The sequence below is a fragment of the Chelon labrosus genome (assembly GCF_963514085.1).
Source record: "Chelon labrosus genome assembly, chromosome: 16".
NCBI lineage: Eukaryota > Metazoa > Chordata > Actinopteri > Mugiliformes > Mugilidae > Chelon > Chelon labrosus.
In genome coordinates, this window is record NC_140349.1 from 6,311,664 (window position 1) to 6,338,695 (window position 27,032).

The 27,032-nt window shown below is 43.2% G+C and overlaps 2 protein-coding genes across 4 annotated transcripts in view; both read right to left on the bottom strand.

Moving 5' to 3' along the window:
• Window positions 1-15,343, bottom strand: part of atp9b (ATPase phospholipid transporting 9B) — a 41,606-nt gene extending 26,263 nt beyond the window's left edge. For 2 of the 3 annotated variants that reach the window (XM_084563938.1, XM_084563937.1), the window contains exons 1-8: window positions 15,193-15,343; window positions 9,987-10,160; window positions 6,537-6,687; window positions 5,393-5,506; window positions 4,356-4,464; window positions 3,608-3,666; window positions 2,725-2,776; window positions 1,437-1,531 (exon numbers count right to left, since the gene is read on the bottom strand). In XM_084563938.1, coding sequence (XP_084420064.1) covers window positions 1,437-1,531; window positions 2,725-2,776; window positions 3,608-3,666; window positions 4,356-4,464; window positions 5,393-5,506; window positions 6,537-6,687; window positions 9,987-10,160; window positions 15,193-15,272 — 834 coding nt within the window. In that variant the 5' untranslated portion in view covers window positions 15,273-15,343. Of the gene's footprint in view, window positions 1-1,436; window positions 1,532-2,724; window positions 2,777-3,607; window positions 3,667-4,355; window positions 4,465-5,392; window positions 5,507-6,536; window positions 6,688-9,986; window positions 10,161-14,642; window positions 14,714-15,192 lie in introns of all 3 variants that reach the window. The other variant, XM_084563939.1, reaches the window with a different exon arrangement.
• An 846-nt stretch (window positions 15,344-16,189) lies between these two features.
• On the bottom strand, window positions 16,190-24,372 carry sall3b (spalt-like transcription factor 3b; the record flags this gene model as incomplete). Its single annotated transcript, XM_084563890.1, has 4 exons — window positions 16,190-17,085; window positions 17,798-18,117; window positions 18,205-21,153; window positions 24,300-24,372. 4 exons carry the CDS (start codon window positions 24,370-24,372, stop codon window positions 16,693-16,695), a joined length of 3,735 nt encoding a protein of 1,244 aa, XP_084420016.1. The 3' UTR covers window positions 16,190-16,692.
• Between the last annotated feature and the right edge of the window lie 2,660 nt (window positions 24,373-27,032).

Here is a 27,032-nt window from a genome sequence, read left to right on the forward strand (position 1 = left end):
GGATCTAAATATCTCCCAAAGGACTACAAATTACACAAAAGTTACATAGGTGAGTAAACAATCGTATTTTATTCCAGAAATAAGGTCCAGGTTGTAAAAAACAGTAATTCCCCTTTAAGTTTGATGTTGCCAATTGAACACAAAGCATTTTGTGTGCACAATGAAATCGTGAACCACACGCTCACAATTTCCATTTGAATTGAGCTACATCTGTTTTTGACTTCATGCAACACGGGCAATGCTGGTTAGTGAGATGATTCATTGTTGTTTTTTTGTCTTTTTAGTGAGATTCGCTGACATAAATACGGATAGAGCATCGACAGACTTGTCCTTTAAAATAAATCCTGCCTACTAACAAAACAGAACTTATGTAAACTTCGGGTTTGGAGGATTTACAAAAACAAAACACAACCTCAAGAAGTCACGATAATAAACACTGAACCGTCTGTCATGTTTCACTCGGTCATCCTAACATATAAGCCAGCAGACTATGGTCTGTCAAGCACCCAACACCAGCGACCCCCCCACACCTCTGCAGTGGAACAAAATTGATTGTAAATATTAAATTATTCAGGCAGGCATGCATGCATGCAGCCTCTGCAGCGGCCGGGCAGACCCTCAGTCATGCTCAGATAGTGTTCTCCTGGTGAGAACATGGGCAGAGCGGTTAAAGAGGAGCAGGGAAGATTATTTTACTGAACCCCCGATGGAGAGTAATGTTGCCCCAGCTTTTTGGAGACAAAGGCGCAGAGACTCAAAGGAATCTTGCAGATATAACCCTGGTGAAGACCTAGCTTTGCTGGAGAGTTGAACAAAGAACAAACTACATGTTTAAGTAGATGAGAAACGCATTAATATGGGACTTTAGTTTTGTATATTAAAATCAATCGTTACCCAATAAATCTAATACTTATGATCTGACCCTTTACTATTCACAATCAGCAGACTCTTGACTAATAATGTGAATCATATGCATCTGTTGCTGCAAAACAGGATCAAACTGCTTCCTCTCGACTCCAGACAGATTGTGGGAATTTCTCAAAACAAACTAAAAAGTCACAAGCTGCATACCGGCCAAAAACAAAGACAACTGTTACAACCTTCTGGTATCTCGAAATCTAATACAGACTCCACGGCTCATTCATCAAATGACATGCTGAAACTTTAATTCTCTGATCACATTAAGCGGCAAAAAAAGAAAAAGAAAAAAAAAAAAACTCGAGTCAACGTAAATCTTAAGTGTTGAGTATCGCCTCCAGTTAAAGGAAGCTGCTGTCAGGTTCAGATTGTTCCTTCTGTCTGTCATCAGTGATTAGGTTTCCATCACAGCAAGGACATTCGATGAGCAATGCTTTTAGAGATAACACACAACACTCCTTCACTTATTCACAGACGGCTTTTGCGTGTTACCAGAGATTGACTAAATGCATCCATACCCCCACCGCTGGCAGTCGTTGCGTGCAGCCGACGGCGACTTTCAGTTTCCAGTCCGTCTCTCCGTCCAGCTGATCTGTTCGGATGAAACACGCACCTGGAAAAAAAAAAACAACACAAGGCACAAAATGCTGTTGAGTGTATTGTGTTACATGTTGTGAAGCCTTACATTGTTTATGTAGATATTCTCACCTGCAGGATCACAATTTCACAGAAAACTGGACGATTTAACATGATTTATACGTATTTAACTGGAATTATCACCCACAAATATGCACATTTTGGGTTAATCTAATATATTGACTGCAATTTTAAAGTCAATCTTGACAGTTTAAACAAAGTACAATCATGTTTTGAGTACATAAAGAGGTTAGAAATATCAATCAATCCCTAAAATGCACATTAACATGTATTAAAGAACTAAACGGTGCTTTCTGTATTCATATACATTGTCCTACAGTAATAAATCCACATACCAGTACCAACAATGAATTAATAAAGTGCCTGCAGCACAGTGCAAATCATCTGTAGCTGCTGCCGACACCACAGGGCCTGATAAAATTTGAGCAGTGGTGACCCGTATTGATCTGAGGTAATATTACATATGAAACTGATGGATGAGAGCAACTATCTGACAGGGAGGGTAAAGGGCAACTATAAACCATCCCCGGAGGGTTAAGTATGATGGAAAACATTAACACAAGGAGGATGATTCATGCTTTCCTCCCGCTGAAACGGCAGCTCGGCTCCTCACATAACACCACCGAGAGGAGGGTGGGTGTACGAGCATGTGAGAGGCAAAATATATACGAGCCAGTGTGTGCAAGAGAAAGATGTGTTTTATGTATTTGTGTGTGTGTGTGTGTGTGTGTTTGAGACAAAGACATCAACAAATCCCTGCCAAGCATATTGACATATGAAAGATTGATGGAAATGATGTCCTCAGAACATTTCCTTCCTGATGCGACTCAGAAAAGAGCCAGGATCTGACGTGGCTCATTGATTAATTGAACTTTGCATCATCAGTCACTTGAACAATGTACGATAAATCATATGAATCACAGGGTGACTCGATCAGATGATGTCAAAAGGACAGGAAGTGTGGTGGGGAAAAAGAAAAAAGAAAAAGGAAAGTCACATTTCTCACACAAATGATGACTTTGTTCGAGAGCCTTGGGCCACTCAAAGTTCAACTGTAAGGCACTGTTTGTTGAAGATCCGTTTCTCACTTTCAATCCAGCCTTGATTCGCATTAACACAGACAGCTACGGCAACAGTTTGAATGCTCACCAGTTTTCTCAGAGGTCCTCAGGAATATCATGTCTGCAGGAATCCTCTGGTTCTGCAAAAAAACAAAGAAGAAAACGCTAAGAAATGCAAATGGTGGCGGGTTATTGAGCACAGAGACGAAAGCCTCTTGAATCTTCCTGAATAATTAAACAAGGTCAGTACCTTGACCAGAGAGTGAAGGAGAAGAAGCTGCTTTTTTTTGTTTTTTTAAATCAATCAAAATGTGCAGAAACAAGCATTTTATCCAAATACAACGAATCTCCAAAAACAAAATTACAGACGTAGCGAGAAACTTTCACAAAGATAAGAAGGGTATGAGAAAAAATAGCAAAAACTAAGTGAAAGCGTTAAGATTCTGCATTGAGTACAGTCACAGCACAATTTAATAGCAACGCAGGATACAAAATAATAAACAACTCACCTTTCTGCAACAGATAACTCCATCTTATTCATGTCAGTGCTTTTCCATCCATACTATTGCACCTTATCATTTATCCTCCCTATGTATATAGTGTATGTTTACTTCTATTTCTATTTCTTGTAGATTTATACATACGCAAAGCTTGCATATTTTATTTTATTTATTGAATTTTTAAATTTTTATTTTTATTTTATTTATATTTTCTAACAATCCTACATCTATTTATTTATTTATTTATTTATTTAGTGTTTTTTATGTGAAACTAAACTACTCTAACCAGGCAATTACCCTCGTGGAAGTCCATCTAAGGTAATAAATTCTAAATTCCCACTTACTATGTATAAATTATGTCAATATAATGTGTCCATGAGTCAAATAAGCAGCTAAAACAAATAAAACCCCAAACAGACCTATTTAAAATCCTTGCATGCACATCTACAAGACGTGAGAGGAGAGGTTTACCTTCTCAACAATGATCATGTCTCCAACTTGTATGTCTGAACTCTTCACTTGAACTTTACCTGAGGGTGAGGAAAAACAAAAACAAGTTAGATGAATAAAAATGTGAAAGACAACACACAGCAAGCCTAAAATAACTATATTAAAATGAAACTCTTTAAAGTGCTATGTAATAAAATGCAGGTATTGATTTCTGGCCCCTCTGAAAAACGACACCGACTCCTCAAACCACAACCCACTTTTTGCAATTGTTCTTCTCTTTCTCTCTCACCTTCTAACAGATTGATTACCGCCAGTGTGATAATGTAATACCCGTCTGTTTTCATCTCTGGTCTGAGGCGCAGACAAAAACAATGGCACAAAGGGTCACTCTCAATTATCCCGCCGCGACCCTTCCTCTTCTTTTACTGTGCTCACAATAACACATATAAGTGTGCACACGTGCATAAGACTAGGGAAGAGGGTGTGAAACGCTACGATCCTGGTGATGGTCATGGATATCACACTAGGGGATTTTAAAACCATTCAACTACGGGACAGATCTTAGATTATACTCTTCAGAAATCTGGAGGAAAAAATCAATGCAATTACAGCGAGGAGAAGGACTTCCGTTGAAAGCGTAGATCCAGTGGAGTGCTGTTACTAAACTGCACGGGGAGAGCTTGAGTATATAAGCTGTAATATCCATTATCATAATGTCAGCAAACATTACAGCAACGAGGAGGACGGAGGGAAGGTTCCTTTCACCGACCTCTCACTGTCAGCTTGCTGTAGAGTTGAGAGTTCATCTCTTTGTCCCGCTGGTAGCGCCGCACCTCGTCCACGGCCTCGCGCACCATGGTAACGGCTAACACGAAACCCTGAGAAGGTTTAAACGTCAGTTTTATTAAAACCAGAATCAAATAACAATAACACACATTAGAGAAAAGTGTAGGCAAAACGTTATTTACTAAATACATTAAACAGGTTTATATTTTCTACGGCACAAGATCAAAACTGTTCATTTCTGTTATATACACCAATCAACCATAACATTATGACCTCTGACTATCTGGTTATCACTGCAGTTGTCAGGTGGTGGAATATATCAGGCAGCAAGTGAACATTTGGTCCTCAAAGTAGCATGAGTGGAAGAATTTGAGCGACTTTACGAAGGGAGAAATTGCGATGGACTGGGTCAGAGCATATCCGAAACTTCTGCTCTTGAGGGGTGTTGTTGGTCTGAAGTGGTCACCATCTATCAAAAGTGGTCCAAAGAAGGAAAAGACATGAACCGAAGACCACGGGCGGGTCATTGGAGGCCAAAGCTCACTGATGCACAGGGCAATCTCTGGCCAGTCCAACAAAAGGAGCTACTGTAGCTCAGACTGCTGAAAAAGCTGATGCTGGTTGTGACAGAAAGGAGTCAGCGTGGGAGTGCGTAGCTGCAGACTAGTCAGGAAGTCTATGCTGACCTCTGTATGTTGCGGAAAACTCTTACAATGGACATCAGAGCTAGAACTACACAGAGCCATGGAAGAAGGTGGCCTGGTTTGATGATTGCAGCGTGTGGATGACAACGTGCCTATGCCTCGCTTATCTGGGGAACACATAAACCCACTTCCCGTTGCCTTGGGGGTGTGCTTGGTCTGCAAAAATGTTCATATCAAAGTAAAATCCACAAAAATGCAAGGACTTCCCATGGTTTTAATGTTCTGGCTGATGGGTGTACATATCACCATGGGGTTAACAGCGACACAATGGCACCCTAGACTTATAAACTGACAATAACAAGGGAACTGCACTTACCAGAGGCGCCCAGTACGTGTACAAATATCCAATTTTCAGCGACGGCACAAACTGGGAACAGGCCACCACCAGAAAGTAGAGATTGAGGAAGAACTTGAACTGCTGGTAGAGAACCTGAGAGGGGACAGGAGATACACGGCGGTGAATGGACATGTCAGCAAAGATGACGACACGCCGCAGACAAGACAAAGGAGGATGCATCGGCAACAACAAATCAGACAGGATGGGCAGACTGTACACGTTCCAGGAGGGGAAACGAGATACACGTTAATGCCGTTAAGTTTACATTAACCTAATGGAAACTCTGACACTTTGTTTCAAATGGCATTCAGGGCACGGATGTCACAAGGCCGGGGTAACTTGGTACTCTGTCAGTTAGTGCTGACGCTTCGCAGAATAATCCAACGCGGAGGCAAACGATGAAGGAAAACAGGAAGATAAAATCCACACGAGTTTGCGATCAGATCTCGTTTCAGGTGGAATTCACCAGAGACTTTCTTATATTACAAACACGAGCGTAGCACCTGTGACTTACCGACTTTGCTAATGGGCTATCCATCAACGGGAAGCCCTTAGTATTCCACTCATGTAAGGTCAAGATTTGAATAATGTTTGCAATAATGAGAGTCTAGTGTCTGGTCACAGATTATCAGAGACAATGGGATCAATGGACGACGCTCTGCACTTAATGAACCCCGCCGACCTTTAGGGAAAAATGCATACTGCTAAACTCAATTTGTGTGTATTTAATAATTCAAGGAGGAGGGAGGAAAACAGAGCCGTTCGGTTCAGCATCGATGAGAATATCTACGTCTCTAATAGACAGTTGACATTTAATGGCCTGAGCCAAAGGCGGCGCTCTTAATCATGGAACCAGTTGCTTTTTAATAAGTAACTCTGATGGATCTCTAATGTCCCCTACAGTGTTAAACCCTTGACTTAATGACGGAGTAGTTAACAATTACATCCGCTGAGTGCTACTGTGTTTTATATACTGCTTAATGTGCGGAAAACAAAACAGGATAAACTGCGACTGTGAGGATTTTAAAGACAACAAAAGCCATAACTAGTGCACTTAGAGCAAAGGTCTGAGCGTAAAAATGTGAAGCGGAACAGGACGTGCGAGAGAACCGCTGGGACTCACCCCAGGCACGAAGGTGAAGACGTTGTACTTCTGGTTTTTGATGGCGTTTTTGGGGTACTTCTCTTCACATTTCTCCGGGCAGCCGAGCCAAACTGTCCGGGCCTTCAGCTCCTTCTTCCTCCGACATATGTGAGCCAGGCAGTCACAGCAGCTTGGAAAGGAAGATTTAAACATTAGTTTATGATTAGTTTTCTTTTTTTAGAACCAGTATTTCCTGGCTTAAGGGTCGGAAATTTCATACACACATTTATAATATTTGCAGATTTTCTATTGACCATTTATGTTGGTGAGAACCACTGTCCTACACCACAGAATAAAGAAATATACTGACCAATGTGACAGGTGACAATAGCAGCCTGAAAAAGTACTGGTTTATTACAGTCTCTTTCAATGGAAGAAGCTAAGCCTGTTTGTGACCAACATTCACTGAAAAATAGGGAGATTTTTTTAACTATATCACCTGAAACTGACTTTTACACGGAAATCTGTCATGAAACCATAAAATTAGATTCGTCTCCCCAACACACTCTTTTCACAGTTTCCACAAAACTGTCTTCTAAAACAGACAGCCTGGCCAGAACATGTTTAGTTCTGTTAAAAATATGTGAAAAATAACAAAAAAAAGATTTATTATTAATTTAATATCTGGCACTTTATTAATGCATTTTCATAATCCGTAACAGAAAGCTGGTAATTCAACTGGATCATGTTGAATTTTAGTTTAATGTTCTTGATTTGATTTGTAACATTTGTGCCAATAAATTCTTGGAGTTTTTTTAATTAGTAAAGTAATAATAGTGGCCTTAAATCGTCTGAGGTAACAAACCTCTGCAACTTTTTTCTTTCTACTTCCTACATTAATAATGTTATATCTGTTATATGGCTGTGACACACAAAGCTGATGGTCGGTTAAAGTTGGGCCATCGCTAATCGTTTGTGATCCTAATGTTTGCGGCGTGTTCAACAAGGCAAGGGAAGCAGTGACGAAAGTAAACAAAAGACCAAAGGGTACACAGAAGGCTCTTATTGTCTTACATCTTCATCTGAACATTTAATCGTCTCTTCAACGTTTTCCAGGCCAAGGACCCCCAAACTGATGGAGAGATGGAGCAGGGACCCCCTACTTATGTATTTAAAGACATTTAAATTTATGGAAAAAAAATTTGCGACCCCCCTGTAGTACCTCCGCGGACCTCTTAAGGGTTGCAGACCCCCTGTTGAAGACCTCTGGTCTAGAACGAATAAACTCTAGACCAACTGATCAGCATGATTCAAGAGAGGCCAGCTCTGTACCAGCTAAACGTAGCACTTCCTGCTTCCACTTTTCAATGACAAACCCAGACTACTGCCACCTGCTGGTAGGAAGAGTTAATTCCTTTCACGCAGGAAGTATGCGCCGTTCAAGAAAAACTTTTTGACGATGTCCGTACCTTTACGCACTTTTAAATGCTAATTTCTTGCAAATTCTGTGGGAGTCCAACACTTCCACAGATTTAAATATGCAATAACAACATTTGTTTTATTATTTTTTACTTCTAACTGACTGCTGCTTACCAATGTACCAATATTATTATTGTGATATTCAAGAGGAGCTTTGAAATCAGATGGATTCACGTTGACTTTTTAAAAAGTATGTGACTTTCTATCAACCTGGTTACGACTACAACGGGAGCTTATCTCCCACATCTGATATCAAATGCAAACAGTGGTGTAGCGTGGGGGTAAATTTCAATGAGAGCAGCTTGATGTGAGCGTGACCTAAACTGGCACCTGGGGGGAAAGAGTGTCAGTGTATACCGTCATGCTGAACGACTTGGCTTTTCCACTTTTTAAGCAAGTTGGCAAAACATAAAACTAAATAAATCAACTTTGGCGGGAAAAAAAAATAAAAAAAGCGGTGTTTGTGTTGGCCTCTGTGTTCTCTGTCTCTGTGCACTCTGAGTCCAGATTCATAAGAGCGATTATTTGAGCAAATGAATGCTATTCAAATAATAAGTCATTTGAACAGTCGGGGCTTATTCAGCGTGAATTATTTGCGTTTTATAATCCCACACTATGCACACATAAAATTACTGGAAAGCATCAAACTGGTCAGCTGTGAAAAATCCGATTTGTTCATTAGCGGGGGGATGGGGAGGGGGATCAATACGCGGCTTCATTTGGAGATGCACCGCTGACAACAAAACCCCTCTAAAAAAAAAAAAACGAATACTGCATTAAATTCATACCTCGGTGAACGTTACTCGTTGTGGCGCTGAATTACTGCACAAACACTTATTTATAAATGCTCCACTCTGTTGCTCTGGCACAAACAAACACTCCTCTTAGCCGGAGAGGAGCGTCTTTAGAGGACAAAACCTGTCAAATTAATCATTAGTCAGATAAACCGCCAGGATCTGTTTGACCTGAAAATCTTTTTGGACTGATGGTGCGCATCGAGGAACTCGACCAAAAACATGCCCTTATCCTCTCTTTGCACTTCATGCACAGCTACCAGTGCATTCAAAATCCAAGCTGATCACCACGGGCATACTCACTGACATTATTCACTACACAGGCATTTACAGAATCACAAAACAACTCCCAGAGTGGTTAAAGGAGCAAACGGAAGCACAGTGGATCTGGTTATTAATAGAGAATGAAGTGTAGATGATATATAGGGTTAAAAGCAACATATATTAGTGCATTTCTCTTATAAATACATGACCTGGTATCCATTCTTAGACGATAATATAATTTTTGGTTAAATTTGAACTAAAATTTATGTTAAGAGAGTGATTACAGCCCGACAGCAATGCATAAACAACATAAAACACTAATTTGCTAGTTCGCTAGGTACACTAGCACTAAATCCTCCTTCATGACTGTTATAATGTTTAGTTTATGCTGAAACAGTGTCAGAAAGGTGGTGATTCAAGTGGATGATCGTTTTGGAGGATGACTAAAGTGTCATACAAACAGGAAAAGGTGTCTGTGCAACACAACACAATTCGATAGCAGCCTCCAAAATGAAAACACAGTTGAGTCACCTGTTCTCTCTGTTATTTTAAACTAATGTTGAACACCAGAACCTTCACGAAGTAAAGATTCAGTGCAAGAACATGAACGCGTTGTGTTAAAATGTTACTTTCAAAACACACAAGAGCGCTGTGTAGTGTTATGAGGACAGTATTTTTTATTTTTTTTGCAGAAGAAGAAAGCAGAAATAGCATCTTCCTAAAACAAACACATGTCGGCTATTTTTGTTTAAAATCGTTTTAGCATGTTTTCCGTTCTCTTCCGGAAAACAAGGAGAGCTCAACAGGATGAACAAAAAAAGATCCAGCTGCTGCACAAGTACAGCATGTGAACCATTCATCATATTTTTTTTTCTGTTTCACAGCATCAGGAAGAGATCACGAGCAGAAAACTTATCAACAAACAATAAATAAAGCAACGATGCAGACATACTTGCCGCAGAGGACTTTCCATCCTCCCAGGAGGAACCAGCCGAGGCCTCTGTGTCTCTGACTGACTCGGGCCCGGGGCAGCGTCTGGTAGTCGCTCTCATCGTTCTCGAAGGCTTCCTCCGACATCATCAGAGGCATCTCATCCAAGTTAGAGGACTCATCTTCTACGGAGTATCTGAAAGAGCAGCGCAAGATGAAGACTTGGAATCGGTGCACACTGTGGTCTGCAGCACAACACTTTATTTGAAGGTGCAATTTTAGAGACGGCTCCAGCCTGATACAGTTTCTGTCTAGATATTTGCTCGAGGTGAACGGAGAAAACAACACACACATATATATATTTATATATTCAAAACGTTTGTTACACAAAGTGCTGCGCCTACTTCTAATCTAACTTTTCAGAGCACCAGATGTGCCTCAATCAGTGACGGAGAGCACAAAAGCCAAGATAAAAAGCTAGTTGGAGGAGTTGGCTCAGTTCCTCCGTCACTGACTGCAGAGTACATCTCCCATTCACATAATAAAGAAGAGTGGAAACACTCTTGAGAGAACACATATTGTCTTATTCATGAGGCCACTCTGACAAACTGAGAAAGTCTGGACACAAGGAAACAGGAAAAGGGGCCGCTGTAAAAACCCAGGCTACACGCTCAACGCTGACACCGGGATTTATGAAGAAAACTGAAAAGTACAACAATAAACCGTGTTTGTGTGTCTAATACATTTGACATTTAAGTATGTAAAAAATCAAGTGGCCTCCACTGAAAGCCAGCTGAATGCGATGAGCAGACATGACCTGCTGTTGATCACACTGAACACTGTGTACCAGAGAGGATATCAGGTTCACCACAAGAAGAGCTGCTCCCTCGGTTGCTATAAAGTCAAGGCCATTTGCCTTGTGTCTGCCATCAGTGTCAACTTTAAACAACAGCGACCAAATGCAAACCTTGAACAGTTTTATCCTCGATCACACACTCCCAACGCTACGTTTCTATCAGAACTTTAAATATATATATGAACTAACGCAAAGCTACTGCCGTCACTGATTCAACACGCTGACAGATATGAGTCTGAATGTCATGACGCAGGCAAACTTTGCCTTGCCGAGATAAAAATACACCGTAACATTATGACCACGGACGGGTGAAGTGAATAACACTGATTATCTGGTTGTGATGGCACCTGTCAGACTGTGGGACATATCAGGCAGCGAGCGGACATCTGGTCCCCAAAACTTGATGTTAGGAGCAAGGAAAACAGACGAGTGGAAAGATTTGAGTGATTTTGACAAGGGACTATTTGTGACAGCTAGACAACTGGGTCACATCATCTCCAGAATTGTAGCTCTTGTGGGGTGTTCCTGGTCTGCAGTGGTCAGTGGTCCAAGGAAGGAAAAGAGGTGGACCGGAGATGGGGTCATTGATGCAGACCATTCAAATTGCTTTAAAAGTTAATGCTGTTCTGATAGCAATATGTTTTATATGGAGCTCTATAGCTGCAGACCAGTCAGGGTGTCCATGCAGACCCCTGTCCACTGTTAAAAGCCACTACAATGGACACACAATGGAAGACGGTGGTCCGGTGGTGTCAATGCGTCATTTATCTGGGGAACACATGGTACCAGAACGCAAGGAACCCCTCCTTGCCATCACCATGGGGGTGTTCTCGGTCTTCAACAATGTTCGGGTGGTGCTACATGTCAGAGTTAAACCCACATAAATGCCAGGATCCAGGTTTCCCAGAAGAACATGAACATCGTACCGAGATCGTCAACGTTATTCACTTCACAGGTCGGTGGTTTCAACACTAAAAGATAGGGGTGCACGATAATCAACGCTCCGATAATTATCGGCCCGGTATCTGGAAATTATGACGTCATGGCCCCGATAATATATAATATATATTTTTGTCAGTACTGCGGTGTGAGTGGTTGTTTTCATCAATCGCTCCAACTCCCACATGAGACCTGAACGGCCTGAAGTGAATGCAGCGTTCAAGTGGCATCGGTATAATCGGAAAAACAACATTCTGGCTGAAAAAAAAAATCATTAAAATACTCCCTCATGTCGGAAAACAACTCGTCAACTGGGTCAGGATTCTGGTAGTAGCTGCCGTTACCCAGGATGTTACACATAAACCACAGAAACATAAAAGGCCGGAAAAACGACTCTCAAGCCGGGAACAGGGAACTTCCGTCACCACTTTAATGCAGCACAAGGTGCATAGGTTTGTAAACAACATGGCAGCGGTGGCGGCGGTGGTGTGGGACTTTTTCAAAGTTTCCGAGGATGACATTTCTCTGGCTGTTTGTAATAAATGTTTAAAGAAAGTGCGACGAGGTGGAAAAATCAGCACCAGCTTTAATACCTCGAACATGAAAAGTCATTTGAAACATACGCCATCGATTCGATGGGGTTTTGAAGGCGTATGAGGACGCCAGCGTGGCTAAAGAAGGCAGCAAGCTAGCCGGAAAGAAGACACCTGGACTTGTACCCATTGGTACATAAGTTATCGGTTTTTAAAAAAGTTATCGTGCATCCCTACTAAAAGACCATGCGTCAAGTGGAGCACAAAATAAGCAGCCTCAAATATCTCTCCACTGTTTATGACTGAGTATCTAGTACCTACTAAAAAACAAGGACATGTGAACAAGCATAAAACTAGCATCAGCGGGATTATGAGATTAAGACTGACCGTCCACACTGGTCCTCACCGATAACACCCTCCAAGAGCAAGTCATCATACTAATGTAAAACATGCAGATAGTGTTTGAAGAAACAGAGCGATTACTACATTAAGAATTAGATTAAGAACTGTTTCTCCATATAAATACATCTCTTATGGTGGAAGAAGCCTTGTAAAAAACATATTTTATTTCCATGTAGCTGTAACTGATGCAGTCAAATATAAGTCTGAAAACACGGAGAATGAAAATGTGTTGTTTACTTTGTAAAACACACATACAACACAAGATGTGCTAATGAAACCAGTACAACCAGTACAATGCATCCACTCACAGAGAACACTGACAGGTTAAGTCATTTACTGTAACAACATTCACTGAACTACATAAACAGTAAAAACACATGTATGATGGGGTTTATAAGGGACTATGTGACGGCGGACAAAATATTTGCTAGTCTGATTTTACAAAGTTAACCTAAACCTAATGTAAACTTTCTATACCTACACTCAGTGGCCAGTTTATTAGGCACACTTGATTGATAACTAACACTACTGTCCAATTCAATAAATCCGCCTTCAATAAATAAACTGTGATATCTGTAATGTTCAGTTTTCAGTTGTAGCGAGGTGTTAATTTATCTTTATGATGATTTTAGCACTACGAAGCTTTAGTCTGAGGTGCTGTTGAACTGTATTTCATTATATCACTATTAATATTGCGTCAATCCAACTTCTATCTGTGAGGATATGCTAAATAACCCTGTCTGAAGAATGCAGTACATTTGAGTTGCACACCACATTCTCAGATATGATCATTAGATTTAACTTTAGTATTAAATCTCAACAGTTTGTGGAAGACTTCCAGAGTTATTGTTGCTTAAAATGTGTGGTCTGCAGCACAATGTTAAAATGTGCCAACAAACTACCACATATATTATTATCCGCAGTGTTTCATGCTACGAAAACACCCACATCCGATTGCATAATGATTCAACTCTCCATCCTACAGGAACGTGGGCTGGTTCGTAAAAAGGTTTCCTGGCTCTCCGGTGCGGCACCGACACTGTTGCCAGTAGTTACTCTCTTTCTTTATCAGTTAAAAAAAAAAAAAGCTTTATCTAGCGTTCTCTAAAAGCCTCAGGATCACTGGATGAGATCGGATCACTTCTTCCCGGAGATCAATAAAGTCCCACATTAATTTTATTACTCAAAGCATGGGAGGTGGTGATTCAGAGGGGTGGAAGGGTTTCCCATAAAACAGAATGGAAAAGTGGTGGAGCAGGTAAACAAGCTGGTTATGTGCAAAGCCATTTGTAGTAAATATGCACTTGCCAGTTCATTAGGTACGCTAGTGAAAACAAATGCATTATAATATAACGGACTTGCGCTAAGTCTTAGCTTCATGAAGCTCATGGTTTTCAGAATACGTGTGAAATAACTGATAGGGCTGTTAATTCCCCTGTGGTTTGTCGTACTACTGAACTGTATTGTGTTGTAACCACAGTAGTTCCTAGTATTTTGACAACCCTAACCCTGAGACCACAAACTACATCATCTAAAGCGATCTTAGAGATGATTTACCACCTTTCTGATGTTGTTTCAACATAAACTGAACACTATAAACAGTCACGAAGGGAGATTTAGAGCAGGATTGTCTTATTAGAATGTATTTCCTTTTAATTAATGGAGTGTATTACCCTACGTGTATAATATTTGAACATTTCTAGGTGTTTATAACCATTTTCTAGACATAAAAGAGCCAGGCTGTCTATTTTATAGCCCGAGAATAGAAATATATGTTGTTTTTAACCCTAAATACATTTCAACATAAACTGAACATTAAACCAGACATGAAGAGGAGCTTAGTGCAGTGTCTGTTATATTAGAAAGCATTCATTTTCACTTGTGTACCTAATGAACTGTATGGTTTCTATGGATAACAACAGCCTGCTGCTGCTGGGACTATAAGTACCTGGTCATGTGCCTATTTCGCTTCCAGTCCAATCCTCACCTGTGGACATTGTTAGCTCATCTTCGACCGGTCTGAAAATGAACAAGCTGATGAATTATGACTACAGTATGCTGCTGCTGCTGCTCTCCTACAAACATGCGACCAACTTGGTTAACACAGAGAGAATCATCATGTGACTTTAAATCAAGTACCAGAGGGGGACTGAGCCGCACCAGCCAGCAGATATCTGCCGCTAAAGTAAAACTAAGAGCTGATAAAAGTGGTTGTACGGGATTTGTAGAGATGCGATAAATAATAAGCGGATTTTCAGCTTTTTAAATGGGGGGTTTGAGGAAGCCAAGCAGCTGTCAAAGCAGACAACAACAACAAAAAAAGAAAAAAAATGCGAAGGAGCTGTCAGAAGCAGCAGAGCTAGCAAAACAAGCTAACAATCACGACCCGTAAACAGAGCCAGGGAGGCAAGCGAGGCAGCCAAGCGGTAAATATTTCAGACAGGCGGCCGCTTCTTAAGTACGCGGCCGAGGAACCAGCCCCGGAAGCCCCTCCGTACCTTGAAAGTCTGGCTGCGTTGTAATGCGGGACCCTCCTCGAGTTCTTCCGCACCGGATTTAACGGGATGCTGTCAGCCATCTTGGCTGGGCAGTACGCGCCCTGACGTCACGCACGAACGTTAAGGACTTATGTTGCGTTCACATGCCGCGTAAAAAATATTGAAATTCACCACGAAAGAGGAAGTGGCCTTCTATTAAGCGTCAATTTAAGGTTAATTAGCATATAATGAGTATTTACCACTTAAGTAACAACATTGTTTTTGAGCAGCAGTTTTAAATTTTTTAAATCAGCAAAATAAATAAAGAATTGTACGTCTCACCTACAGTAGAATGTATAAATAAGGAGTTTGCGCTTTCCAGGTGGCATCGAAGGCAGCATTTGTGATCAGTTGCATTGTGGTAAATGAGCGTTAAAATAATAATTAATAATGATAAAAATTATTACAAAGCGTTAATACTGGTTATATTTTGCATGTATTTTGTATGACTTACATGAACAAAAGTTATATTTAAATGAAAATAAGTAGTCTCCTGTTACACAAGACCTTTTTGAGTTTTTTTAATAATTAAATTAGTTAATTGTGACGCAAAAGGCTGACTTTGGTCTAACCTAGTTTGTAATCACTAACAGATAATATTAGATAATATAACACATGAGTCAGCTTTATGATTTTTTAAATAGATGTGTCCATAATTTCCAATTAACTGACACAAGCCACTTGAAAACGAACCCGGAAGTATGTTATTGTTGTGTTGGTTGTTGCATCTTGAGAACTATAAATACTATTTTACTGCAGGCGGACAACAAAAGCATAAAATATAAAGAACTTTTATATTATTTGTTTGCAGAAGAAAAAAAAAATGTTTATGTAATGCAAAATATCCAAGAAAGGTAAAGAGTGCTGTAGGTGTTTATTTAAATTAAACTAAATGGAAGAAGAAGAAGAAAAAAACAGTCCACGTGGAACTTTTTACTGTCATTTCTGTAAAATAACATTATGAGGTATAGAACTGAACATACAGGCGGTGTGTGTTGTGGTTTTTATTCGGTCCAGGATAGTTTCTCACCATAACACTGACACTAACAGAGCTCTGCGGTTCATAACTGTGGGTATTTCTGAGCGCGTTCTGTGCTTTGCACCAGCTAGCAGCAGTGGGCAGCTGTCCGCAGGAGAGAGAGAGAGAGAGAGAGAGGAGAGAGAGAGAGGAGACTCTTTGCATTATTGATTTGAACATATGTTCCCTCATTCAGAGCAACCATACATCGAAAGCACCGAAGGAATTCTCAGGTACAAGTTGAACAACGTCTTTACTGGATAGAAAAAAAAGAAACGTTCACAAATGACTGCAAAGTAAAATAGCAGAATGTGAATAGCTCACTATTCTCTGTCGATTGATAAAAAGTCTATATATCATACATAAGAACAAACAAGATGTTTTACAAATATTTTAATGTCCATAATAATTTGCATAAGGATTTCACCAACATTCACGTTTTCTCAATTGATTCCAATTTCTTTGCTGTCATCAATCAGCATCGAAAAGTGTCTGTTACTCCCCAGGTCCATGCCGGCCTTGGTGAGGCCGCTCATCGGGCCCGAGGCGCCGCTCACTCTGTCCATGCCTGCGGTCAGAGGGTGGAGCTGGGAGATGCCTCTGTTCTGAATCACTGAGATCTCGTTGTTCTTCATGGCCAGGCTGTTGGTGATAGCCGTGGCGTAACGGTTCCAAAATCCGGCGTCTACATTCATGGCGCGAGCTGCCAGGTCCTTCTGGAACATCTCCCCAAACTTCATGGCCTCTCCGCCCAGCAGGGCCATGGGGTTCTCCACGGAGAGCCGCCGGCCTCTCCTGGCTGGAGCGTTGTTCCACATGTGAGTTCCCATATGAACCTGAAAATGGACGTTTGAGATTTTAGATACGGTGTATGTGTTTATTTAATCTATACAGCCACCTCAAATAAATAGATCTCACCCATATACACATATTAATGGCATTATTATACTTTTTTAAAATACATGTTTAAGGGAAATTGATTCGAGTCACTTTCAAGAAATAAAGCCAAATATTTAGTTTTCCCGACTCTCAAATGTGATAATTTTTTGATTTTATTTGTCTTATTTGATAATTAACTCAATAGTTTTGCATTTTGGGGCTTTTAATTGAACAAAACAAGCAATTCCAAAGTGTCAAGATGGCCTCTAGGAACTGTAATGGACTTATCTTGAAATATTTTGAGACCCACAAACATTAGTTACAGCTGTTTACTTATTTTAAAATAGAAAACTCAATTAGACAGTAAAAATGTGACTTAGCAGAGGCTTTTATTTTGAAAGGAGCACCTTAATGCTTGTTTTTAAAGTGTGTTTTTTAAGCACAACTTTATTGTAAGGTAGAATTCTTGATAAAATTGAAATGTCCTGTGTTTTAAATGAGATTTAATTCATATTTTAAGCTACAAAATGGCTTACCGAACACATGGTCTTGCATTAAATCACTGAAAACCACTCCCAGGAACTGAATGAAACACAGACCTAATTTAGTGTCGAAGCTGTGTACCACCATTTTCGCCACCAAACGCGTCAACAACGGTCCTCTATCTACCTTCAGATTGCCTTTCGTAGTGAAAGCTCTCCCGCAGATGGAGCAGACGAACGGTTTCTCCCCGGTGTGCGTGCGCTCGTGGATCTGCAGGGCGCTGGCCGACGAGAAGTTCTTCCCGCAGGCGTTGCAGTTGTGCTGCTTGGGCGTCCGGCGGGGCGGCGCGGGGCCGAGCAGGGAGGTCACGCCCGGGCTGCAGGCGGACGGGTAAGCCGGGGCGATGTGGACGCTAAAGAGAGGGTTGTTTGGGTGACAGTGGCCGTTCATCTCGGCTTTTATCAAGCCTGATGGAGTGGACAGGCTGGGCATGCTGTGACCTGCAGCTGAAATCAAAAGTGGACAAACATGTCAAACATATCTACACTACACTGACATTTTTAGTCTGTTTCGTTAGACAGACTCATCTTTACCTCTCTCTCTGCTCAGCTGGAACAACATGCTGTAAGGAGTCTCCTCTTTCACAGTGAGTTTGCCGGGCTGTGTCGCCCTCAGCTCTTGGGCAGCTGCTGATGCAAACGTAGGAGACTCAGATTCCTCTCTCTTCACTGAAGCTGCCAAAAGTTCCCGGGATTCTGGCCTGCTGCTGCTGCTGTCCGCTGCCGGCGATTTGATCGCCACGCCTTCGGAGTTGCTTTGAAAGGGAGACGCCGACACGCAAGGTGAACAGGAGGATTCGGACACGTGCGGGCTGTTTACGCCGCAATTCTCCAGCTTTTTCTCTGGTTCAGTGTTGAGCTGGCTGCCATCTTTAAAGCCATTTGTTTGGGGTTTCACACCAAAGGAGTGGTTCAGGCTTACAGTCGAGTCAATCACCCTCATTTGGTTCTCCAGAGCTGCTATACTTGAAACGACGGCAAACGGCTTAAGAGGAGAGTTACAATCAGAGATGAAAGGTTTAGATGCGTTCACGCCTTCCTCCATGTCCTCCTCTTCCTCTTCCTCGTTATCATCCTCCATTGAAATATCGTCGGCGAGGTCGTTGCCGTTGCTGCTGAGGCTGTCGAAGTTGTTCACGTCGCCGTCCACCTCCTGCAGCCCGTCCGCCGGGGTCGAGTCTGAAATCTGGCCGACCATGTGCATGCGGATGTGCTGCTGGAGGACGACGGCGTTGGTGAACTTCTTCTGGCAAATGGGGCAGGAGTGCTGCACCAGGACCGGCGGGTTTTCCCTGTGAACGCCGACGTGGGTCTTCAGGTTTCCTTTGGTGGTGAAGGCCCTGCCGCACACTTTGCATTTGAAGGGCCTCTCGCCCGTGTGGATGCGGTAGTGCATCTTCAGCGCGCTCTGGCAGCTGAGGACGCGGTGGCAGAGCACGCACTGGTTCGGGTCCGTGATCTTCTTGTCAATGTTCTCCACCAGCTGCTGAAGCTTTGAGGTTTCTGACGTGTGCATATAGTCCAGGAAGCCGCCCGACGGGAATTTAGTTTCTTCCGAGATTAACGAGAGGGGAGGGGAGTTGGAGGCGGGAGACGAAGAGGCGACGGGTTCGGGCGTGGTGGCAACGGACGAGACAGCGGTGCTGGTTGCTTCGGTGGCTGGGTTGGCCCTCAGCCTCAAGGTGCAGCTTTGGGGCAGGTGGACCCCCTCTGTTTTCAACACATTGGGCCCTTCTGTGTGACGGTGAGGCTGTGGAGACTCTGAAACAGGAGAGAAATGAGCCTCACTGCCTCTGTGGTTAGGTGACACAGATACACATTCACCAGGAGCTGGCTGATAGGGAGATTTAACAGATGGTGTTACACTTACAGGGTCATTTGAGCCTCCGATACTGGTAATAGTGGAGGAAAGCGGAAGACCCAGAGTGGCTGGCAGAGTCGCTACAACGGGCTTGTTATCCAGCCATGAGGAGACAGGTTTTTCTGGAGGGATAGACATACCGTAGGGAATCCCAGAACTTGTTGGCATATTGTCTAGATACTCTGGCACAGGGAAGGGGTTCATCTGAACGTGAGGGTACTTCTCTTTATGCCTCTGAAAGTGCACCTTTAAGTTCCCCTTTGTGGAAAAGCGGTTGCCGCAGATGTTGCATTTGAAGGGCCGCTCTCCTGTATGGGAGCGCAGGTGGATCTGCAGAGCGCTGTCGCTGCCAAACACTTTGGCACAGAACCTGCATTTATGCTTGAAGAAGGGTTCCTCTGGGCTGGGCTTCGTCTCGAACAAGGACACGTTGGGCAGCTTCCCCTTCCTGTGCTTCATCAAGGCCGCGAGGGGGTCAAGTGCGTTAGCTGTGGCGGCAATGCTGGCCAAGGGATTGGGGAAAATGACGCTGCTGGGGGGGCTCTGAGGTAGGAACGGCAGGCTAGAGGAAGAGCTGAGGAGGCCGCTCTGCGCCAGGGAGAGCGGGCTGGAGGAGCTCAGCGTCTGAGTGCTGCTAACGCTGCTGGTGTGTGAGCCCGTGTAAGGAGGCAGCAACGTGGAGATGCTGCCGCCGCTGGACAGAGAGTGGGTGGAGATTTCTGGGGAGGCTGAGGTACATGTAACGTCTCTAAACGCGGGCTGCCCACATATAGTTTGTGAGGGGACGCTCTGTGACTTTTCAAGCACAGACGACAAAGAAACAGCAGCCTGTCCGTTAATGGTTGAGGGCATCGTTCCTGACAGAGGCAGGATGGGAGGAGGGACGACGCCCTGAGAGGGGAAAGGGTTGGGGGCAAGAGGTAGGGGCCTAGAGGCTGGGTTTAATGCTGCTTGCGTCGGCTGCCTGTTCATGACGGCGACCTGGTTGCAGATCTGCTCGATGAGCTGCAGCTGGTGGACCTGTTGTTGCTGCAGAGCGAGCAGGTGCTCCAGGATGACGGGGATGGCCGCGGAAGCCGCCTTCCCTCCCGGGCCGCCGCCGCCGCTGATCCCCTGGGAGAACTGAGCCACGGCCACCCTGGTGCTGTGAAGGATCTCCAGCGTCACGTTTGTGCTCGGCATGCCGCAGCCGCCGCCGGCCGCCGACATCTGGGAGGACTCCGCCGAATCCGGAGGCGGCTGAGGGCCGGCGGCGTATTTGTCCTGTGGGCAGCTCTCAAGCTCCATGACTTCATCCCTCTCCCTCCCCTCTTCTAAATTATCCAGACTGTCGCTGTCATTCACCGGCGTCTCCGCCAGCTCGAAACCAGCGTCCGCGGACTCGGCCGCAGACAGGTCGCTGGAGGCCACGCTGGGAACCGGAGAGGCCTCGACGGGAGACTCCTCAGCAGCAGGAGGCGTCTGCTCGCTGTCCTTCACGATCAGCACCAAGGGGTCCTCGGTGCAGACTTTCTGGTGTTCGTTCAGTTCAGCCCAAGAGAAGAACTGAGCGCAGCACTTGTCGCAGACGAGCGTTTCCTCGCTGCCTCCATCGGCCTCCTCTCGCTCCACCTTAACAAGGCCTGAGAATGTGGGGGGGAGAAAAAAAAGAAAAGAAAGGCAAGAGTTAGAAAGTAGAATGGATCACGTGTCGCCCCCGATGTCTCACCAGACGGGCGAGTTTTCCTTCATTACGTTGCGCGAACACTCAGCGGAGAGTCTGTCTCAGCGAACCCATGTGTGGACAAGCATTGTTCAAAGCCACTGGACTTTAAAAATCCACACGATGCCCCACGGTGTCCACAAACACAGCAAACTGTGGACACACGCAAAACACATACAGAACATCTATACACGTAGATGTGTGATGCTTAAACTATGAGGGAAGACTGCACTTCTTTCATGCAAGGAATTAAAGTGTAAAACTACTTTTCCCAGCCACGCAGCAGCTCGTGTTTTCATTTTTAAGGAGAATTCAACAGGTCTCATGAAAAAATTATGTGTCAACGGGTTTTTAATTCATGCCCCATGATTTTAGATGTTAATAATCTACAATACACTTCAATATAATTCAGCATGTCTCATCTTCTGCGCTGATCACCAAGATTCAGCATTAACAGCAACTGATTATGCTTTAAATCGTAATTATAAACCTTAAGCCGCAATATCACAGCTTCGTTAAACAGCTGTTGACAGCTTCACGTGTAATTAAAGATCACGTGAATCCAGCGAGAGGCGCAGAACATCCTGGTGCGAACGGGATTTATCTTTCCCCGATGTCTCTTCTTCTTCTCTTTTCGTCGTTTCTGCAGTAGCAGATATTTGAAATTGTTTGCGACACACTTTATCATCACTCTTGCATCTGTTCAGGTTTTGCCCCATTAGGAAACAGACAGTAAGACCAGATGGACAGATTTTTTTTAGGGAGGGGGGAATCAGTAGTAAACTAATGCCACACACACACACACATCCGGGCTTTTTTCAAACCAGTTCAAGAATAACAATTAAAAACAAAACCAAAAGAAAAGGAACAAATGCAGAAAGATGGGGATTTTGAGGTTCAGGTACGACTGTGCAATTAGATTTAGTTTTATTCAGCATTTTTGCAAATGTTTAATTTCTGCCACATTAGTCACAAGTCATGGATTTTGTCCTTAAACACAGCAAATGTGGATTTAAAGTGAATTAAACTGTGTGCGTGTACGCGCCTCCATATGTTTCCAACTCTCCAATTATCACCACCTTAAAGAATTAGCCCCAGTGTGCTCGAGCTAAACGCAGACGTCTGGTGTGTTTACAACCAAACGACGCGACAAATCCTCACGCAAACGTCTGCAGCCGGGGCCTGCTGCTACCGACCGTCGCACATGTGAGATAATAAAAGCCGCTTTCACTTCAAAAAGCGAGGCCGCAACCAGAGTCGAGCAGTAAAAATCTATTTGAAAGTCAAACCGGTCAGAGGTAAATAATCAGAGCGCTCGGCTCACCGGCTGGGTGGTCTGAAGATCACCAGGGCGATTCAGCAAACACAGGAGTGAAAACACTTTCCCTGTTTTAGCTCGGGATTTCGTCCCGCGCTTCAAAAGATTTACTTCCAGTCAAAACAAAGACGAGATCAGATTTGATTTAAACCTTTTGAGTGTATTTCCAAATACAATAACACCGACGGGAATTTATTTAAAAAGTGTCACCCTCACTCAGTGCACGATGCCGGGAACAGAAAACACATTTACGTCTGTTTTCTTGTGGGGTTTGGAGAGGAGGATCAGGAGGAGGAGGAGGTGGAGGAGGAGGAAAAAGTGGCGAAGCCAACGAGGCTCTCGGCTCGACGCTGACCCCTGGGCCTTCAGAGGTCACCGGTTCAGATGTACTAATTGTATTATGATCCGGACACGGACCACTTGGCCCTCGCAGGGTGAGCCCGGCAAAGGTTAAGTCAGCAGCCTCAATCAAAGCACGTCCCGGAGTGGCTACGGGGCTGTGGGAGGGCCCCGAGTCAGGAGGGCCTCTTCCACCCTCGACACCTTTTCACAGCCACGAAATAATCACCAAGACGCATTTAATTTTGTGGAAAAACACAGAGCTGGAATTAAAATTTCAATTAAATATTTGTGTTGCTGTTTTCTTTTGAGTAGGAACAGAGGATGGAGCAACAAAAGTGATATTATAGTCAAATAATTTGGTTTAATTCGCATTTATAGGTTCGGATTTAAAGCTCTGAGGTTCTGCACAAAATTCAGACTCTATTTCAATTTGGAATAAACATTTTAATCCGATAAAAGGTTGAAAACACACGCACTGATGAGAGTTAGGGCTCAGCTGATGTGTTGATTAAAAGGTTCAAATAACACCCAGGCTCTCCTGCAGCTGCCTGCAACCGGGAGAGAGGAGACAACGGCTCAATTAAATATGAAAACATTAAGGCTGCTGCTGCTGCTGGTGTATCATAGCACACAGGCTTAGAAATATGATTTAACAACTGGGATCTGGTTACAAATCACGTGCTGTTAATCATTTATTAATTATTTCAGCCACTCTCCAGGCAACACATCAAGATATATCAGATTTATGCTCGTTGAAATTTTTACTGAATGTCTGTGGCACATTAATCAAGCTTAGCATAAAGAAGTCCCTGTTACGACATAATCGCATATATGTTATTTTTAAATGGTGGTTTATAATGTGAAGGTGTGTCGTTAAAAGTGCTATAGCTGGGTGGGAGGCCTCGAGACGAAACTAATAATAAATACTATAAAATAATGTGGAATAAAATGTGAAGCAAAAGGCCCTTGCTGAGTATTTGGTTTAAATGCTTAAGGGTTGTGTCCTTTCAGGCCCATTTAGACACATAAATCACATAAAATAATCTATAATAATAAGAGTTTTGATTCATTTATAAAATGTGCAATCGTTTTGTAGTATTTGCAGCTTTCATACTTTGTCCATATAGTTTACAAATGTTGATCTGATTCTCTAAAAAACATTAAAATGAATTCAGTTTGCTTCCTCGTTGCCAGATCTTGAACCATCTCAGACTTTTTAAAAAAATAAAAAATAAAAAAACGAGCAAATACTCATTTACCAGACTTGAAAACTCAAATAAATTAAATTACTTCCTTGCAATTAACCCTGTTTAAATTAAATTGCTCCTATAGTTCCTCTTGTTTGCAGCAGTTGTGCTAAACCCAGTTAAAGTTGCATAAAGCTGCCTCCAGGACCGGACACCTACCATTTTTGCACAGGGGTCCGACCTCTTCGTCCGACTTGAGGTGCTGCGGCTTGGCTTGCTTGCGGCGGGACATGTCGAACCGTTTCTCCCCGCTGCCTTTCCCCGAACCATCTACGAGCAGCGAATGGGACCCCTCGGAGGGAGCGGGGTCGGTGAAATAAGCGATCGGCGGCTGGTGCTGATGTCCGTGTGCAGATTGCGCATGTCAGTGTAATTATGATGGAGGACGGATAATGCTTTTTTGCGACTCTGGCTGCCTTTCGACGGGGTGATTGGCTGCGGTCCAGCCAACTCACGCTAGATATGGAAATGAGGGATGGTGTTTAATAATAATTAGTTCACTTCCTGCCCCGGTGCACGGCCGCTTTTACGCACAACTCCGAGCAGCGCCAACATGGTTTAGTCCGACCTGAACTCCTCGGAGTGTCTCATGCGTTTTTGGAGCAGTCTTAGGTTTTAACTACGAGGCCAAATTGCTGCATCTTCGTGTAGTATTTCCTCTTTGAGGTCCTGGATGAGCTTGTGTCAAAGACGCTGACTCCTCAGGCTGTGGTGGATGTCCCGGTCGAATCTCGCACACACTTAAAGACAGCAGCGCAAAACACGGAGCTTCCACAGGATAATAATAATAAAAAATTTAAAAAAAAATAAAAACCTTGAACGTCTCCTAAAACTGCGTAAAGCCCAGAGTCGATGCGTTAGAAGAGGTAATCCCCTAACAGATCGGGTTACGTGCGTGCGTAAAGTCAAACTTTGCGCGTAAAATAATCTCGCTCACTCGCGCTTAGATCCGATCTGAGACTGGTGCCTGTCGGAAGTGAGACTCCTCTGGTTTGTCCGAAGCACCGGCGCTCTCCTTGTTGCCTCCGCCTCCGGTCCATCATTAGATGCCCTTGAGCCGGCTGCGATAGGCTACTGCCAGGATACCACAGGAGGTGTTGGAGCCCTTGCTTCATTTGTTACGACCTCCCACAATTTGGCGCCATAATAGACTGAAAAATATCTCAATGTTGGGGAAGATATTTGGGGAAGGGTGCTCAGTTTAAGGACAAAATTTTACTGGAACTTAAGTTGTCTTTATAAATAATTATATAGGTGGCTGACATGATATATATCCACCAACTACAGGGCATGGTTTTCAACTAAAACTCTGCACTACTAACAATAAATGAAATAAAAACGGGGAACGGAGCCAAATATCCGAGTATGAAGTGTACAATAAAACCTGTTTTCTGACGCCGTTCTTCGAGCCTCCCCTTCCTGTAGCTATTTCAAAGCCGAGACAAGAATGAAGCATACTTCACCAAAGCTGTAATCCCCTTTCACCAGGCATTGTCCCAAAACTTGTAATTATGTGGTATTAAAAGATGCAGCTGGGGGAGGACAGAATCAGCTGTTGATAATTGCAAGTACTACACAACAGCCTGGTATTGATCGGCATGTCTCCTATTCCCCTGCTATGGGGAGATAAGGAGGCCCCATCTTGCCGGAATATAATTTCTTCTGACCTATCAGGTTTCTACAGACTTATGATGAATAGCCAGAGTGGCCGAGAGCGCTTATCTGGAAACTCAACCCTCCTTGATTCGATATTGATTCCTTGTAACCAGCGTCAGCGCACAGAATCAAACTAGCCACTACTTGAGCGTGATCGCTTCCAGATTCTAACTCCACCGGCGCGGCGGAGTCCTCTCTCCCTCGGCCTGAAGCGCCGCTTGATTCTAATTATTGTTTATCATCTGTTAGGGACGTAAATACATCAATTTGTGTTGTTCAGGGCGACGGTCAAACCTGAACCAGATTCATTCGCGGTTAAGTCGCGGCATTAATCAAATAAGAGACGCAGGGAGTAAATTAATGAATAAAAGACACACAGGAGCTGCAGCAAGCGAACCAGAGTTAATGTTGGAGGAGAAGTTAATGGAGTTATTGCATTAGACTGCAATATAAACACAATCTGATCACATTATAAGTCTTCAAGATGTACTAAATCTCTTGCAAAACATTAAGACAAAGGCTGATGCACAAATATGAGAGAAATACTTAAACATTAAGGGGTCAAATATGTTCATATCACTTCTTTTAACAGGAACATGCAAGCCGGAAGACATTTCATACACCTTCACTGGCCCCCACCCAGGATCTTTAAGGATTGATTTAAGATTTTAGTGGTTTTTAGCGTATCTCTCTGATCTCCTACAACCGCAAGTCCCGTTAAGGTCGCTCGGGTCACTGCTGGCCACTAAAATCCTGGTTGTATACAAGATCAAGGCTGAAGCACGGGGGCGGGGGGATTGTGTTGCTATAGTTGCAGCGCCCGAATTCTGGGACAGTTTACTTCTGCACGCTGGATAGAGTCAGGACTAATTTTTACTCTTCGCCGTTTTAATTTGATTGATTGTAAAACACTTTTGTTGAACTCTACAGATAAAACTGACACTGACATAATACAGAATACTGGATGCTTTAATTTCAAAAGGTGGCCTTAGTCTGAAACAATCATCCTTGCGTAACAGATGTCTGCACATTTAAATCTCCCGTATCTTCCGAAATACAGGCGACATGACCTCAGTGACCTCAGTGGTAGATATGGCTCTGAGTAGCTTAAAAGATTTCTCTTTTCATGTATCCAGAGGGTTGACTAAACAATTCAAACACGGAGATTTATCACGATGCACAAAACTGCAAAAAAATATATATTAATTCTTGGAGGTGTTCACAAATCTCTTACCT